Source organism: Narcine bancroftii, chromosome 9 (genome assembly GCF_036971445.1).
Source record: "Narcine bancroftii isolate sNarBan1 chromosome 9, sNarBan1.hap1, whole genome shotgun sequence".
Lineage (NCBI taxonomy): Eukaryota > Metazoa > Chordata > Chondrichthyes > Torpediniformes > Narcinidae > Narcine > Narcine bancroftii.
Window position 1 is genome coordinate 108,315,037 of NC_091477.1, and position 18,067 is coordinate 108,333,103.

General features: G+C 39.0%; 1 protein-coding gene across 7 annotated transcripts in view; it reads right to left on the bottom strand.

Annotated features, from left to right (window-relative positions):
- Nucleotides 1-18,067, bottom strand: part of LOC138742607 (disks large homolog 1) — a 215,464-nt gene that overhangs the window by 26,921 nt on the left and 170,476 nt on the right. For 4 of the 7 annotated variants that reach the window (XM_069897250.1, XM_069897252.1, XM_069897248.1 and 1 more), the window contains 3 exons: nucleotides 15,179-15,355; nucleotides 5,335-5,401; nucleotides 1,207-1,306 (listed from right to left, as the gene is read on the bottom strand). In XM_069897250.1, coding sequence (XP_069753351.1) covers nucleotides 1,207-1,306; nucleotides 5,335-5,401; nucleotides 15,179-15,355 — 344 coding nt within the window. Of the gene's footprint in view, nucleotides 1-823; nucleotides 870-1,206; nucleotides 1,307-5,334; nucleotides 5,402-15,178; nucleotides 15,356-18,067 lie in introns of all 7 variants that reach the window. The other 3 variants (XM_069897254.1, XM_069897251.1, XM_069897249.1) reach the window with 2 other exon arrangements.

An 18,067-nucleotide genomic window follows, 5' to 3' on the forward strand; every position in this document is an offset into this window, starting at 1 on the left:
TAATTAATCAGGTTCATGAAAAATGTACAACAAAAAAAAACACAGGGTCAAATGAAAAATTAGATTGGAGGATTCAGATTCAATCTCTGCTCAGAGTTTGACCTCACACCACACCAAGGTACTGAGCTGAGGACAGCTGAGCCGAGTTGGAGTGAGGAAATCTTTATTCAACTCTTTAGTTGACTGCCAGTGATAGTATCCAACTCACCTCTGTATTACAAAGGGAAAAAAGCCAATAAATTGCAAACAAGATAGCCTGCTAAAAGGAGGTTAACTGAACCAATGTAATACAACTTTGATGATTTCTCTCTCTCTGAAATCCTTAACCAGTGTAAGGAAAATAAAAATATATTTCTTTCCACCAGTTCACAGTATGCAGAACACATTGACGTCACAATGCAATGAAGGAACATTTGCAATGAGTCTCCAGCTGTTTCCTATGCAAACATTTTTATTTTTATTTTTATTTCACAGTACAAATCATCAAATTTGCATCCAGAGGCATGAAAAAAGGCGGATGATACCACCCGAGTGCAAACATTTGTAAGAAACTTCAGCGGCCAGTGATATATTCTTGTTTGAAGGAAACATATTATCATTACTCGATTAGTTTAAAAACAAATGTTTGCAAGTTGACATAGGAAATATGGCTGGAGATTGTGAATCTGACTTTGTGTAACATGATATATAAAAAAAGTATAAATAAAGACATGAACCTCCCCCATGCCAGCAGAACCTTGTAACCACTACAGAAAGAAACAAAAACCCAGCTTAGAAAATATACAGAGGCAAATGTGAATGGAGAGGATTTTCCGGCACTTACTCAGGCCTTTTGTTCCCATAACGTCGTCACCTAACCCGGGGATCTCCTGGAGAGTAGTCCCCAGACAGCAAGCAATAAAAAAGAGGAACAATCACAGAAGAAAAAAATGTCAGTGATACATCACAAGGCCACTACCATGACAGACTGTTTGTGCGAACATAACTGGTTTAGAGCTTTCCCAGCCCAGGAGACGACCATTCAAGTCGCAGCAGACAATTACATGAAGACATCTGATTTCAAATAGATACACAAATTAAGTTAATGAAAGATAGGGGGAGAAAACCAGCTATATTCAGCAAAAGCATGCTGCCGTGGTAACACAGTAAAGGTCCCTACTTGGCGATTGACCTTCTCTACAGATGTGTCTGGTTGCAGCTACTTACGTTCAAGGTCACTGGTTTCCTGCTCACTCTGCTCCTTGCTCTTGTAGAAGGGGAATTTTCGGGAAAAGATGTTCTTTTTACGCTTGTCATTGAATGACTGCTGAAGAAGAGAAGGAGTGGCAAAATAGGGGTGTCTAATGTGCATTTGATTTATGCCCAACCCCAGAAACACATGGAGACTGACTTGGGCCACAATCGCTTGTAGTTTAAAAAAATGTTTATACCATTAGATAAAGCCAAGAAAATGACCTCGCATAATAAGTATTTTATTCTTGGAATAAGTTTCCTGCAGACTATTAGGAAAGCTGCAATCTTCAAGACATTGAGAAGTCCTTTTTTTTAAAAAAGCTGCAATCTTTGACTAAACAGAAATTTGCTTCCCTTAAGTTACTTCCAAGAGATAAAATGATTAAGTTCTGCATCTAAGATAATTAAAATAAAATAAACTGTTCACAAGGGAAACCACAAGTTGTTCATGGTTAGGAGCTGTTTGAAAAGTTTTGTTTTGCGGTTTATTTCAAAAATCCAGGAATAAGACAAACTTAGTTGAGAATTCAAATAGGTGGATTTTGACAATGAAGACTGTGAAACAAGGATTTAGGGTAAGATATCTTTGTTTACATGCTGTCTTACAGACTGAAGTCTTGATTAATAAACTTTAATTTCATGAAGAAAATTCACAGCCAATACAGTAAAATCAGGTGCAGTAAAATAATAAAAATCCAATTTCTCACAAATTTCAGGCAAATCTACTAGGTTTATTTATCCAAAATGGCAAAGTTTAAAACAAGTAGTAATTCACAAAGAAAAATCAAAAATTTATCATGCTTCATTTGAAAAAAAAACCCCACAAGAACTGAAGGTAAACAGAAGAAACACTAAATTAAGCATCTAAAGTAGCCAACTGTTGGAAGGAAGCAGGAAAGGGATAAAGCAAGGGCAACTGTAATCACAAGAGAGACCAATTTCTTGATACAAGAAAATAAAGGAAATATATGACTGAAAAAAATATATATAGGGTCTTTATGTACAGAATGTTTTTTTAATGAATTTAGCATTAATGGTTATCTGATAAAAGAAACATTAGTTGGATTCAATTTCAACTGCTGCGATGGTTGATTTCCAACAGTTGTACCTTGGCTGCATTACAACAAACACCACCTTTTACTCCCATTGGTTAAGATTTAGAAAACTAACCTATGAATATTAAAAATGTACTTTTCAATTTGACAAGATGCTTGGAAAGCTCATCCAGTTTACATGTAGTAAAACAGAATGTTATAATCAAACTCAAAAGTTTTCAAACCAAAATGGGTGGAGGAAAAAAATCACCTTAAATTTAAAAATGGTGTCAAAATTCTTCACCAGCATTTATACCCAAAACAGGAGAAATTGGATTTTGAGCTCGAAAGGCAAGTTTTTATTTGAAGTGGAGTACATGCAGAGCATGGTAGAGTGTGGCATCTGAGAAGCCATGGCAGAGTTTGAACATGAATTGGTAAAACAGTTTCAAGAGAAGTAATCTTCATCAATGGCAAGCGTAGTTTTTTTTAAAATTGCAATCCTCTTGCAACACAACACATGCATGTTTCTGTGCACATATGTGCAAAAATGTTCCAACCATAAATTGACATGTAAAGAGAACAAAATATAGTTCCAAAGCTTAGCACAGAACACAGTCATAAGATATTTATTTCACATCCATAGCAAGTAAAAGCATGCTGTTAATCTCCAGTTCATTCCTGGCTATATATAGCAAAGCAGTTCAAAGTTGCACACATATTAAAGTACTAATGATCCAATGTTTAGGGATCAAAACTATAATTTTAAAATAATTTAAGATAATATTTTATTTAAAATTCACAAATGTCATTTCTGACCCTCAGCCAACCTACAATAGCTTTCACTTTCTCACCATCTCTCCATTCCCAAAGTTAAAAAAGTACCCCTGAAGGAAATAACACTGTGATCAGGTACTAGGTGGACTATCATTCACAAGGGAAACCACAAGTTGTTTGGTCAGCATATAAAGTAAAACCATGATTCCTCATGCTGGCATGCTCAGGCAAAGTAAATGCCCATGAATATTTCCACATGAATTCTCACCAAGAGATCAACTAAAACTGAGTGGAGTGATGCAATTTAGAATTAGGAATTATGAACGTTGCAACAAAGCCATTGCAAATTTTAAGTGTTTTAAGGTATTCCTGAACTTTTCCATCTGCAGCTGTTTCTAAAGAAAGTAGAAAAATGCATACAATATTAGATGCTAACTCATCATTAGTGTGCAACCACTGCACCATCCATACCTTCTGCTTTGTTATTGTGAAGATCTACCCCCCCCCCAAAAAAAAGCCTGACAGCTTACTACCAGTGGCACATTTAATGTATTTTTCTTCTTTTGAAGAGAATTTCCAAATCTCAATCCACACGATCTCCTATCCAAGATCTATCCATGAGCTAACAGCAACAATTCATTTTTAAAGATGTGGATGTATCTCAATTGTAGGGTACGTATTTTAAATTTATTGTCCAACTCCCACATGTCACTAGTGAACACAGAACCCAAGACAAAACCATCAGGTATCATTTAATACCGCCCAATTTTAAACAAAATCACAAGATTAACTTCACTGATTTGCATTAAAAGAATAGCTATCTTACAGATTTATTCTTTCAGGTCACTAATTTCAACAACAATTAGAGAAGACACATATAACTCTTAAAAGTTAAAACATATAAACTGATAAAGTTTGTATTTAATACCTTTTGCATGCAAGGGATGGTGAGATGAAGGCTATAGCATCAGAGGATAGGAGGAGGTAAAAGAAAGAAACAAATATAGACAGTATCAAGAGTACAGCAGGAAATAAATGTTGCCTCTGTGGATGGGACAGGAAACAATGATGTGGTAGCTGAAAACAATCATTCTTACTGATAGAATTGGTTGTGAAGTTAGTGTATTGCACTTTATATTCTTGTTTAGTTAATATGGTCAAAAGTGGAAATAGCTAACAGGTGAATGTAGCCATGTTAGAAGACTGAGGTGCAATTGTCTTTTTGAATCTTCTCAATCACTGCAAATTTTACCCAACTGCTCTTCATTTACATAAGGACATTGGATTGTGTTATTCATCACCTTTTCAAGCATTATTTAATTAGATGACCTGCCAAACTTTTCTTGCCTTTCAATCCAACATTCTGCATTCGGGCCTTCCTTCATTGGACTGACTCCAATGAATTCACAGAAGCTTATACTAGCATTTAAGGATTGAGCACCAGAGTATTTTTGGAATTAAACTGGGATAATCAAATCTATTTTTAAAAACAGTTTACAATTTTGCATTGCACCTCAGGGAAAATCTTAAGGAATTTCTCAGAAACAAAATATATTTGTTGAAAGGATTCTTATGTTACTTGACATATGTGATTTGTGAAAGTTGTTGAGAAGCTATTAAATGTGGCATAGTGTTAAATATTTGCTTTTCCCATCAGTGAGGTTATCAGCAGTTTATCCATTGTCTTTTAATGTTCATTCAATCACAAGACCATTTATTGCTAGGATGACCGGACCTTGCTACAATCCATTCCTGGTGCCCTTCGGACTAAATTATCAGCTATTTCATGACTGTACAGAAGAGACCCAGCTATAGGGCCAGGATAGATCAGCAAAGCCACACCAAAGTGCAGCGTTATTGCAAGGAATGTGCCTAGAATGGAGTTCCATATCGCACCCAGTTATACAGCATCTTCAAAGAAAAATACCCTGAGGTACAACTTCCAACAATAATTTAAGCCACAAATTATTTACATCAATGTGTGAAAGTCAGAATTTAATTCCTTTAAGTCCCCAGTTGTGACATTGATGTATTTTGTTTAAATCCATACATTTATCAAATATTTTTAAAAAATTATGATTATGCAATTTTCAGAACCTGACATTTGCAGTTCAGCAGAGGGAGTTGACAGAGTGAAATGGTTCTGTGCTTTTGACAGTTTTTTTTAATTGGCATTCACATGTTAGGTGGTTGCAATCAAACAAAAAGACAAATGACAAACTATTTAAATGATGTGAACTATTTAATGGACATTAAAAATGCATTTCTAAAATATCCCCAATATACTTACCACTTTATCTCTTGACTTAGAATTGAATTTGACAGTCTTTAACCGGGCTCGTTCCTTCTTCTCAACTCTTTCCGAGGCAGCAAAATAAAGAAAGCCAAAGATTAGAGAGAAACAGAAAAGATTTAAATACTTGGAAATCACCTTGATACATTTTAAATTGAAGCCCTAGTTTTCACCAATGAAGATGGAAGCATTTCAAAAATCACACTGTCAAGGGAAGCACAAAAAGTTAACCTACTTCTGATGTACAGCCCTAAAAAATGTGCAGCCTAAAGCCACACGTATAAAGTAGCACAGGCATTAAAATTTGGTTCACTTAATACTTGAAGAGGAGTTTGGGGTGGCGCAACATGTTAAAATTAGCTCGGTCTTCAGTTCCTGACACTCACATACCATTTTGATAGTCATGCAGTGTGGAAACAAGCCCTTTGGCCCAAGCTGACCAAAAGGCCCCACCTACACCCATCACACCTGCCTGCGTTTCATCCATATTCCTCTAAACCTATTGTGGAGGGAGCAATCCTGATGGAAAGCAAAGTGTGGTGTAGAGGGGAAGGACAGATGTGCCTGGTATTGGAATCCTGTTGAAGGTGCCAGAAATTGCAGAGAATGTTATGTTGGATGCTAAGACTGGTGGCTGGTAGTTAAAGATGAAGAGAATCCTGTCGTTGTTGCATTGTGGGAACCTTCCCCTTTGCCCTCCAGATCGCTCCATCTGTGACTCCCTCATCCATTCACCCTTTCCAACCAATCACTCCTTTGGTGACCTCCCATATAACTGCAAGATTTGTACTTGCATCTCCTCCTTCACTATCTTCGGGGTCCCAAACAGTCCTTCCAAGTTAAGCAATAACACAGTTGAATCTGTTAAGAGTCATTTAGTGCATCCAGTGCTCCCAATACAGCCTGGATGCAGACTGGGAGATCATCTCATCGAGTACCTTCCCTCAGTCTGCTGACAAAGGAAAGACCTCCCAGTGCCCACACTGATACGTCTGTCCATGACCTCAGGTACTGCCATCTACAAGTTGAAGGAATAATGCTTCCGTCTAGACCATTGCAATCAATATCAACTTCTCCAATTTTTGTTAACTCCCCCCCCCCACTTCCCCTCATCCCTGTCTCCCTTCATCCAGCTCCCCACCCCTTTCATTTCCTTCTCCTATCAGAGAGCTACACTTCTTAGAGCTCTGCCCTCTCCCCAATCACCTCAGCTACCAGCCTGCCTATATCCACCTGTTAATCTGTGCTCCTTCCCCTTTGCCCTCCTATTTATTCAGATATGTGGTTAATTTTCGGCACTCCTGAAAAAGTGCTCAGACCTGAAACGCCGACTGCTTTTTGCCTTCTATGAAGGCTGCGTGACCTGCTGAGTTTCTCCTGCACTTTAGAGTGTTGCACTACGCCCCAGCATCTGGAGATTTTCTTGTTTACCCCATAGATAAAGTAGCCAATGAGGATCATCATCCAACATGAAATTAAAAGTCAACACAGAGGATGCCACTGGTTTCTGTTACTTTCTCGAAATAAATAAATATATTAATTGAAAACCTCTTTTTAATGTTTAATGCAATTGTTTGAAGGAAGTTACTGGGATGGAATTCAGGATAATGCTGGCAGTTTTATGTGCAATTGGTTAGAAGCTGGCATGACTAGGATGTGCTCTAGCACGAGAGTCCATGTGAGGTTCAATGCATGAGCACGAAGTTGCACCAGGTTCCCAAGCATAACGGAAATATGCTGGAATGAACACCACCAAAATTGAACCTGGTGCTGGGAGTTTATCACCCATTGACTTTCATGCTGCAAAGAAATGAAATTGCCTTTATAAGACATGTTTAAACTGACCTTTTGATTATTAAAAAAATACCTGCTCCTTTTAAAGTTTACAAAGTTTCAAATTTCTAAAATATTTATGAGAACCATCAAATTTACTTGATTTGCCAATTTGTTTGTTTCAACAGTGTGGGTGTGGGGTTTCTTCTACTGAACTAATCAATATACGCAAGAAATTTTAAGTTGTAGAGAGCAGGCACTGTGCAGGGTCTCCTCATTGAGAAACAGGCTAGTTAATTTTTTTCCCCCCAAGCCTTAGAGGACAAAGGAAATAGAAATTCTCAAATGCACTGGTGGGTGCAGGTAGCTTGCCTCAGTTTGCAAATCCAAGGCCTTTGTCTATTCTCATCTGAACTGAAAGAGCAGTTCAGAGTTCTGAACTTTGACAGCATGGTAAATTTGGATTCACACACATGACAGATCAGGAAGGCAGCACATTTCCTTCCCTCTACAGCACACATGTCAAACTCTGGCCTGCGGGCCAAATTTGGCCCGTGATAAAATTATATTTGGCCCACAAGATCATTTCAAAAATGTATTAAAGGTGGCCCGCCCTGCAGCGAGAGCCGATGCTGTTTTTTGGTAATGTCACCCCCACCATCCTCCCCCTTCATTGCACATCCTTCCCCATTGTAACACGAGAAATTGTAACACGAGAAGTCTGTCGATGTCATCAGCCGGCAAGCCAATTGGAAGGCTCCCCGCACAACCAGTCACTTCTCCCACCTGTCGAGCGGTGCGGTGGATTGGCGAGCGCCTGTGATTTCCTGTCGGCGCGACGGGCATGGCAGGCTGCGCACGGCCCCCGGGCAGCGTGAGCCCCGCGAGACTGGCACCGGACGGCCCTTCCACAGCGCGAGCGCACTTCTCCCGGTCGCCACGGCCTTCAGCGCTTGCACCCGCGCGGACCCCAGGGACGGCTGGTTCGGCCCTGCACGTGAAGAGAGAGATGGTGGCTGTCCGCAAAGGCTGATCGGCAGCGCGCTGGGCCTGAGTGGGTGGGTAAGCAGGGGTGGGCAGAGGGTGTAGGTGAGGAGTAATGGGCAGGGGAAGTTATGGTGGTGCGAGGGGCAGTTAGAGGGAGGGATGAGTAGAAGGAGGGGTGGATAGGGAAGAGTTAAAAGGGGAGGGGCAGGGCGAGTAGGGGAGGGGTGATTAGAGGGTGAGAGACGGGTAGAGGGAGGAACAGGTTGAGGGGAGAGGCAGTAGAGGGGCGTGTATAGGATGGGGTGGGTAGAGGCAGAGCGAGTGGAGTGAGGGATGAGTAGAGGTTGGGTAAAGGACTGGTCAGGTAGAGGGATGGTGGGTCGAGGGTGAATAGAGGCCTAGAGCCTGAGGAGTGAGCAGGAAATGCTGAGTCCTGATGCAGGCCAAAATGGACACAGCCTGTGAATGCTGACTACATCTCCACAGGGACCAAATAGGTTTCCCTCAGGTCAAGCAAAGGGTGAACTTGAGCTACCTACTCCTGACCTGTAACATTATCCTCCTAAAGTTATATCCTAAAGTTTAACATTACATATGTTGAAAGAAGAGAAAACATGCAAATGTTGTTGAAAATTTTCAATAAATATTTAGTTCGGCCCTCCACTTAGTCCAAGTTTTTAATTTTGGCCCTCCGTGAATTTGAGTTTGACACCCCTGCTCTACAGCATTAGGGAACCTGCTGAAATGTAACCCACTTTTCAGCATTTTCACACCACCATCATTGGATACTTGCTTTCTATTCCAAATTTATTTAAATACCTTAGAATATTTCAGCTGCCATACTGGGATTCAAACTTGCACATCTCCAAATCAAAATCTGGGAAATTAATCATGTTTTTTTTTTAAAGACTACATGCACAAACAACAAAGAACATGAGCACAGAGCATTCATTTTTATTAATTTCTATATCATCGTATATGCTGGTGACATGACCTTCAAGGTCAAATACGAAATGTTTTTCCTCCCCGAGAGCAGAGTTAAATATCGTATGGTAAATATTGACATCGACCTGGGTAAAGGACATTTTCAGTTAATTAATAAAAATACTGAAACCTTGCAGTAGGTTGTCTAAGCAGAATTGCCATCCGAGGTTGATCAAAGGTACATGCAATTAAGAGAATTACCACCATAAATGGATATGAAGTTTAAATAACTATGTTTAGTGCCACATTTCCCACCACATAGGCTGTTAGCAAAAAATGAGCATCTTGCTAAATTTTGATATCTGTGGGCTATGTATCCACCAGGAAGCTAGTTTTTAGGTAAGTGCACAACCAGAAATGTTCAGAAATAAAAGCCTTCAAAATATATGTATGCATAGCATCTTAAACTCTTGCTCTTTTTAAAGGAAGATAGTGATCTTCATTGATCAACGCATTCTTCCAGTTAATTGAAGAATTGCAGGACAAGCGAGAGGCATCTGTGTACCATTCCTTGGTCATCACTTTTATACTTCCACGAGCTTCATAGCCTCACTTTCAAGGTACGCCATTCTGTACCAGACCAACTAAAGGTGCTAATGCTGTACAGTTCCTTTCTTATAATGCCCTTAGATTCACTATTAATATTAGAAGGATCAGAATTTATCGTCATGAACAAGTGTTATAATATTCATTATTTTGTGACAGCATTAGTGCGAGATTGCTCTGTGCTTTAAAAATTATTTAAAAAAAATATTTTTCCATACATGTAAAATAAACAATTAAATAAAACAATAAGAATTTAAATTTAAGAGAGTTTCAATCATCACATGAAGGCTATAACTCCTCCCTTTTCCTCCCATACCCTCCTTCCCTAAACTCCCTGCCCCAAAAGAAATATATATATATCTTTGGCTTGGCTTCGCAGACGAAGATTTATGGAGGGGTAAATGTCCACGTCAGCTGCAGGCTCATTTGCGGCTGAAAAGTCCGATGCGGGACAGGCAGACGCGGTTGCAGGGGAAAATTGGTTGGTTGGGGTTGGGTGTTGGGTTTTTCCTCCTTTGTCTTTTGTCAGTGAGGTGGGCTCTGCGGTCTTCTTCAAAGGAGGTTGCTGCCCGCCGAACTGTGAGGTGCCAAGATGCACGGTTTGAGGCGAGATCAGCCCACTGGCGGTGGTCAATGGAGCAGGCACCAAGAGATTTCTTTAGGCAGTCCTTGTACCTCTTCTTTGGTGCACCTCTGTCACGGTGGCCAGTGGAGAGCTCGCCAAAGAACACGATCTTGGGAAGGCGATGGTCCTCCATTCTGGAGACGTGACCTACCCAGCGCAGTTGGATCTTCAGCAGCATGGATTCGATGCTGCTGGCCTCTGCCATCTCGAGTACTTCGATGTTAGGGATGAAGTCGCTCCAATGAATGTTGAGGATGGAGCAGAGACAACGCTGGTGGAAGTGTTCTAGGAGCCGTAAGCGATGCCGGTAGAGGACCCATGATTCAGAGCCGAAAAGGAGTGTGGGTATGACAACGGCTCTGTATACGCTAATCTTTGTGAGGTTTTTCAGTTGGTTGTTTTTCCAGACTCTTTTGTGTAGTCTTCCAAAGGCGCTATTTGCCTTGGCGAGTCTGTTATCTATCTCGTTGTCGATCCTTGCACCCGATGAAATGGTGCAGCCGAGATAGGTAAACTGGTTGACCGTTTTGAGTTCAGTGTGCCCGATGGAGATGTGGGGGGGCTGGTAGTCATGGTGGGAAGCTGGCTGATGGAGGACCTCAGTTTTCTTCAGGCTGACTTCCAGGCCAAACATTTTGGCAGTTTCCGCAAAACAGGACGTCAAGCGCTGAAGAGCTGGCTCTGAATGGGCAACTAAAGCGGCATCGTCTGCAAAGAGTAGTTCACGGACAAGTTGCTCTTGTGTCTTGGTGTAAGCTATATATAAGAAGATATATAGCAATATAAAGGAAAAGAAAAAGAAAACAAAAGCTTCATGGATTGCTCGGAGGATTGCTTTCCAACACACTGGACTCCAACAAGGTTTCTATGATCAATTTGGGGAAGAGATTAACAGCTCTCAAGAGGCTGGAAGGACACCATTACATATTAATAGCTAAAATTTACATACAAAGGCTCCAAATTTGCAAAAATATACCATATTTATTTCTTAAATTGTATGTATTTTTTTTTCCTCAAGGGAATACAGCTTTGAATTTCTGCATTCCATCTTCCCATACCTGAGTGTAAATCTGAATTCCAGGTCACTGCAGTACATTTCCTTGCCTCTTAGAAGTTATTTGAACCCACAAGCAGTTTTGGACCCTTGGATTGATGGAGCATAACATATGAAGTGGAGATTGTGGAGCTACGATGAATAAGTGGAAAACCGGATCAAGGCAGAAGTGTAGGGGAGGAAAGAGGTGGTGTTTATTATACTAGATGAGAGAGACATTTAACGACCAGTTTTTGAAAAGAATGTGATCATAAATGTGCACAAAAATGGAGCACGAAGCAACATCATATCTTGGCTTTGAACTCCTGATCAATTCCTTCATGCCCAAACCTACTACTTGGAATTCTCTTTTCTAACCCTGAACCATTTTTAAAATCTGCATCAACAGCTACTTCCCACGTTATAGTTTCAACTGCTAATTATTCTTGCAGTTTGATCGTTTGATCCCACTTCAGAGTACCTTGGGACTTGTAGTTTCATAGAAAAATGTTAAGTGCAACCATTTCCTGATCTGTTCAAGCCCGTTTTCTACCTGATTCCTCTGCAACTTGTATTTTGCTAGGGTAATGATAGATTTTTTATTTCCTTTGCCATGGTTTGCGATGATCGTTTCATACCCTTAAGCCTGCTTATACCCCACCAACAGTGAAACCCCTGCCATCTGGAATTCAAGCAAACGGCAAAAAAAATTGCAGAATAAATAGGTAAAAAATTGGCACGCCTCACCATTAGTTTGCCAATCATGCAACAAACAATCTCAAGCAACCAGAAAATTCATTTATCTGGCCTGTACCAATCCCCCTAGGTACCGGATATCAGGGTTTTTTCTACCATATCTTTAACAGTGTGATTTTACATCATCTTTTATTCACCTGATTTTGTCCACGAGTCTTCATTGCATCAGCAGCTGGCTGGTTGGTGGATAGCTTACAGACTGGACTACAAGTTAAATGCAAAGGGGAGATGCCAAAAGTTGTCAGTAGCATTTTTTTTTTACTTTTAATGCTGACCAACTCATACATTTATGTTGACTGTAAGATCAAGGGGCAAAATCCCAGCAGTGGTTCTGGACACAAAGTAAAAGTGATCAGAGTTTTTTTTTAAATTCAATTTACAGAGCAACTTATAGTTGCAGCTACCATTGAAAATTGCTCTTATGGACAAAGCCTGACATTCAACTTGCAGCTATACATCTATAATGTCCATAAAAGGAAGACCCCCAACAAGACCTAATTGGACAAAAGTGGAGACCAAATCAAATATGACTCATGAAGGCAAAACTAATCTCAAGTGGGACAAAGAGGGGGTGAGGAATGTTGAAACATACAAGATTCAAATTGGAATATATCAGAGATCTACGATGATTGAACAAATAAAGGGGAAAGATATGAAAGGGCTAAAATCATGGAGAACAAATAAAGCAGCAATTTTCAAAATTAACAGAAAGCCAACTCAGGTCATTAAGTCTGGGGATGAGTACGACTTAGTACAGATCAGGTAAGATACAAGTTATGGTATTTTGGATGAAATAAGATCTACGTATGGAGGAAGATGCAGGACAACGCTACATCAGATTAGAGGGAAATTCGAGGACACGCCACACGGCTTCCAATAATGCCATGAAATATTTTATGTTCAAGTGTTAAGCCACGAAGATTTAATCTAAACATAATGGACTCTGACACAACTGGACTTGAGCAGTCACGTTTACAAATTTTCACTGAAGTGGAGTTTGAACTTAAGGCAGTCTGGTGCAAAGATTTATCAATAAACCAAGGTTAAAATCTGTGAAAAATATCAGACAAAATAATTTTGTTTGCTATATTTCCTGACAACTTGAACATTATTTATGGACAAAATGGACTCAGTTTAAACAAATGCATATAGCCCAAAAGAAAATGCTGTTAAATCCTGAAAGATTTCAGTCCCAATTAAAATTACTTCAACTTTTTATTTGGCACACAGGCAAAGACGAGCTGTTTTCTGAATATTTACACAGTAAAATATGTTATGAATGCAGAATGTAGTGTTATACACTCCAATCAACATTAGAAATGAGGATGTTTGTCTTCAATGGGTTTTGACACAGATTTATATAATTGGTTTTGGAAATTAGAGTCTCATCAAGGCTATTCTCAAAGGATATTATATATTCTATTCATTCTATCTGATGCTAAGTTTGGACTGAAATTAACAGATCACAGGCAGATGGCAAAGAATAATATATAATTAAAGACAAGTATTTTTTTTTGCTTTCAAAAACTTTTGAGCTGATTACTGGGGGGCAGAGAGCTGAATGTTCAAATACAGCCCTCTGAAACACTCAGTACAATTTCCAAACTCACACAAAGATATTAGGATAAAACATTTCCAATTTCTGCTACAAGTTCCAAATGTGTTTGAATAATCAAAACTGTTTTGTCTGGCCTTATTCTTTTGTAAAAATTTGTTTGAATATGACCTCATTATACGAAGACTTGTGAAATTTAGGTCAAAGCTTGGTTGCAGTTTTGTACATGGATATCAATGGTTGTTTTTTCACTTTGCTTTGATTCAACACTCCCTTACTCTCTATTTCTAAATATTTTTGATTCATATAATATTCCATGTCATAAAAATAGCTCATTAACCACTTTCAACTTGCAAATTGAAACTATGATGGACTGGTCCCCAAGGTGAGGTGAACCCACACAAAGCAGCAGGACCAGACAATGTACCTAGTTGGGTACTGAAGAACTGTGCAGACAAATTGATGGAGGTCTTCATTGCAGCAGTCCATCATTCCTGCAGGGCTCAAGACAGCCAACATCATCCTGGTACCCAAGAGGGCAACAATAACAGGCCTCAATGATTACTGACCTGTGACACTGACCTCCCCTATTATAAAATGCTTTGAGCGTCTGGTGATGGACCACATCAAAGCACACCTCTCAGAGACACTCGATTCATTCAATTCACTTATAGAAGAAGCCATTTCACAGACGACGCTATAGCCTGGTCTCTTCACTCCGTCCTCGCCCACTTGGAGAACGATGCTCACACACCAGGCTGCTGTTCATTGACTTCAGCTCAGTGTTTAATATAATCATTCTGTCGAGGCTGGTGGAGAAACTGTCTTCCCGTGGACTCAACAACCCTCTCTGTAATAGGATCCTGGATTTCCTAGCAAAAAAATGTGTGATGTCTGTCTTTGTCAGTAGCAAAATATTGAGCACTGTTATGCTGAACACCTTAGGGCGATGTGCTCAGCCCACTTCCGCTCACGCAACTGACCCACACTGCATCGCCAGATCCAGTGCCAGTGTCATTAAGGTTGCATATGACACAACAGTAGTCAGATGATAGATGAAATGCTTGTCCTGCGTATGTATTATTTATCTGGATATGTGCGATGACTAGTTGTGTGATTGTGTGTTTTGCACTGAGGATCAGAGAACGCTGTTTTCCCAGGTTGTACTTGTACAATCAGATGACAATAAATGACTCAAAAATTGGAATTGACTTTAAGTTCAGAATGACTGAAATGTGATATGTCAGCACCCTTACATATAACCTATTAAATAGAACCAAAAACCAGTGCATCTTTTCATGATATATTTGTCAAAAGCAAATATAGGTATATCCTGCTTTTATGAATACTTGCCTTTACGAAGAAACGTGTTCACTTTCACGAAAGAAGTTGAATGGGTTTTTGCTTTTACGAAAATAGCCTTCAATAGTAGGGAATGGGACTTCGCTTTACACCATTTCGGCTTACGAAAGGTTTCATAGGAACGCTCCAGTTTCATAAAGCAGGGTATACCTGCAATTTGATTTTAATAGGGAAGCAGTTAAAAAAAATATTAATTTGTAAGTTTAGAAAAGATTATCACCTTCGTTTGCTGGGAATCACTCCGATTTCTTCACTCTCTCCTTCCAGCGTTACTTGTCGAGCCTGCCACCACTCATCATCTGAAGCATTGATCACGTGAAGGATATTACCAAAACTGAAATTAAGGCCTTGGCTTGGCAGACCACTGTCTTTGGTCTTGTCATAATCAAACAAAGCTCTAAATTAAAAAAAAATGATGAAGAAAACAATTACACTAATATTACAATCCATTGCCATGACAAAAATGGGCCATTTACTCCAAATTTATGCTTGAACTATGCTTCCTGCTTTGTCTGATTGTTCCTCCCTATCACTGGAGCAGTGACTCAGTTTTGCTCATCTTCATTTAAGATGTGAAGCCATTGAGAGGATGCAAATTAATTCCAGAGAATGAAGGACTTGACTGAAGTATTTGGGTTGTTCTCGGGGAAAGGTTGCAAGGAGATCTCCTGGAAGTGTTTAAAATCACAAGGTGTACAAGCAGAGTAGACGGAGAAAAACTGTTTCCAAAAATGCAGGGGTCAAAAGGTGGGGCATGGAGAATTAATGATGATTAGAACCAAATGTGGCACATCGGTACAGCAGTTAGAAGTGGAAATGCCCTGTACCTTCTCTGAAAGATTTGAATAAAGCAGTTACAAAACATTCCCACTTTTAATTACTCCTTCAAAATTTTAGACTTCAGTTCCCTTGCCCATGGTCCACTTTTCAAGAAGGGTTTATAAAATACATCACTCAATAAATATTTCTGATACTTCTTGATAGAAAAGACAAAAAGGATCAGCAAAGAGAATGTTTATAATCATCTGAATTTAATGAAAATGCAAAAAGGCAAAAATCCCAAACTTGGGAGGTGTTCACTGATAATTTTTTCTACAATGCTCCTACACCTTCCTCTTTACAGAACTTGGCTGGAGAGTGACAACTTGACAAACTTCCTAACAGTGGCACTGGGAGGTATGCCTTGTGGGAGGGAGGGAAATTATATTGAGAATCTTTTTCATGTGTTACATCTTTTAAGTAAATGATTTAATGTATTAACATTCACATATTTTAGCAATTCTTTAATTTACTTTTTAATTTTGAAGATGTTTTAAATGAGCAATTAATTTCATAGCTATTGAATTTTTTTGTAATTCAAAGGTATTCAACCTTCTTGCCACTTGGTAATGCTTGGAGACAGACTTGGTCAGTGGTCAAAACCTTTACTCTATGTGGGTCATGCTTAGTTGTGAAGCTATTTACAATGGAAAAGCCCATTTATACAGACCTCCCCAACCACGTCAGATTTGGCTCAGTAAATAAGGTTGCCATTTGATGACTTACTCAAGGCAAGTGTGGCAAGTAGAAAAGTGGGAAGCCTAAGATAAATTAATTCATGTGTAATTCAGCTGAATGGAAGGCAAACATAAAAAGGCAAATTAATAAAAATGTAATTGATACAAAGAGAGAATGATCAGTCGAATGGTTTTAAATACTCTGCGATTTCTCCTTCACAAGTTCTTTGTTCTCTTCAAAACATAACCTCAGCTTAATTTTTATCTTTCTACATCCAGTTCCAATTCCAGAATTTTTTCTTTTTTAAAAAAAATTCAAGTGTTCGCTTTCATCTGATTTCACAGCATTTCTCGTTTCATCTTATCCAAGATAAAATGCACAATGTTACTGAGAGAACCAATTAACAGGACCAAAGATTATAGCTAGTCATTAACACTGAGCTTCAGCAACCATATCATTTGATGTGTTACATGATGCTTCCCACACAGGAAAAAAAACCAAGAATCAAAACCCATACCTTGCTAACACAATGAGATAATTGCTTTATAATAATTCAGGAATATATAAATTTCCTCCTTCCCACTCAAATTTAACAGTGTTTGGAACTATTATTTCTGAAGAAATGGTCACTTGTTCACTCTCATATTTCCTCTTCCAACCCCTTTAATTATGTGAGCTTCATTTTATCTTGGATGTTATTACTAAATATTGGGTGATCTATTAAAACAAAATGATGTAAAATATCAGATGAGAGGAATTTATTTATTTTAGTTTGGAGGAAGTAGAAGAACAATAGCCCAGAAATGCCTTACCTCCTGATTTGATGACTCTTCCCTATATCTTAAACACTCTGCTCCTTTAAGTCTTGCCTTCCATGTACAGTCTACAGATTTTGGAATGCCTAATAAGCAACGTTTGATTTACCTTGTCTTCTGAATCTTTATATTTTCTCTTCCTAGAAATATCAGCATTCACTTTCAGTGATGAAATTTACATTTTAGAACGATGTTACAAAAAGTACAAGGGGCAGAGAATATAACTTGTTTCTTAGCAGAGACAATTAAGACAGCACTCAAAGAGAATTTGGGAATAGTTAAATTTAGTAGAAGAAAGCCCCAAAGATAAGAAGTAATCTTGGTTCGAAGGGAGAAAACCCTCAAGTGGCGTAAATGACTAAGGAACGATTAGACCAAATTTAAAAAAATGCTGCAATGTAAATCTAAGAGGCAGTCACAGAGAAAGGCCATTTTAGTCATGTAGCTACAAGGTAGGAATGAACTAGTGTACTATTGTTGATACAAGGGTGCGATGAGCAAAGTGGAAAAACTGGATTCAGGGGATGGGAGAAATAGAGTTGATAATAAAGAATATGATAGAAGTAATAAAGTAAGCCCCACAAGTTACAAATAACAAGAAGAATCAGCTTGGTGGATTGATGAAGCAAGAAATGACGGTGGAAAGAATTATTCACCTTCTAACATGTAGTAGTCCATATGTTTTAAACTACAGTTTAAACTACAGGGGTGGAAAGGAAGAAAATGGGAACATTTCTGATGGGGTAGTGTTGAAGAGAGACTGAGTGTCACATTCTGGTAATTGTGGTTGTTCATTT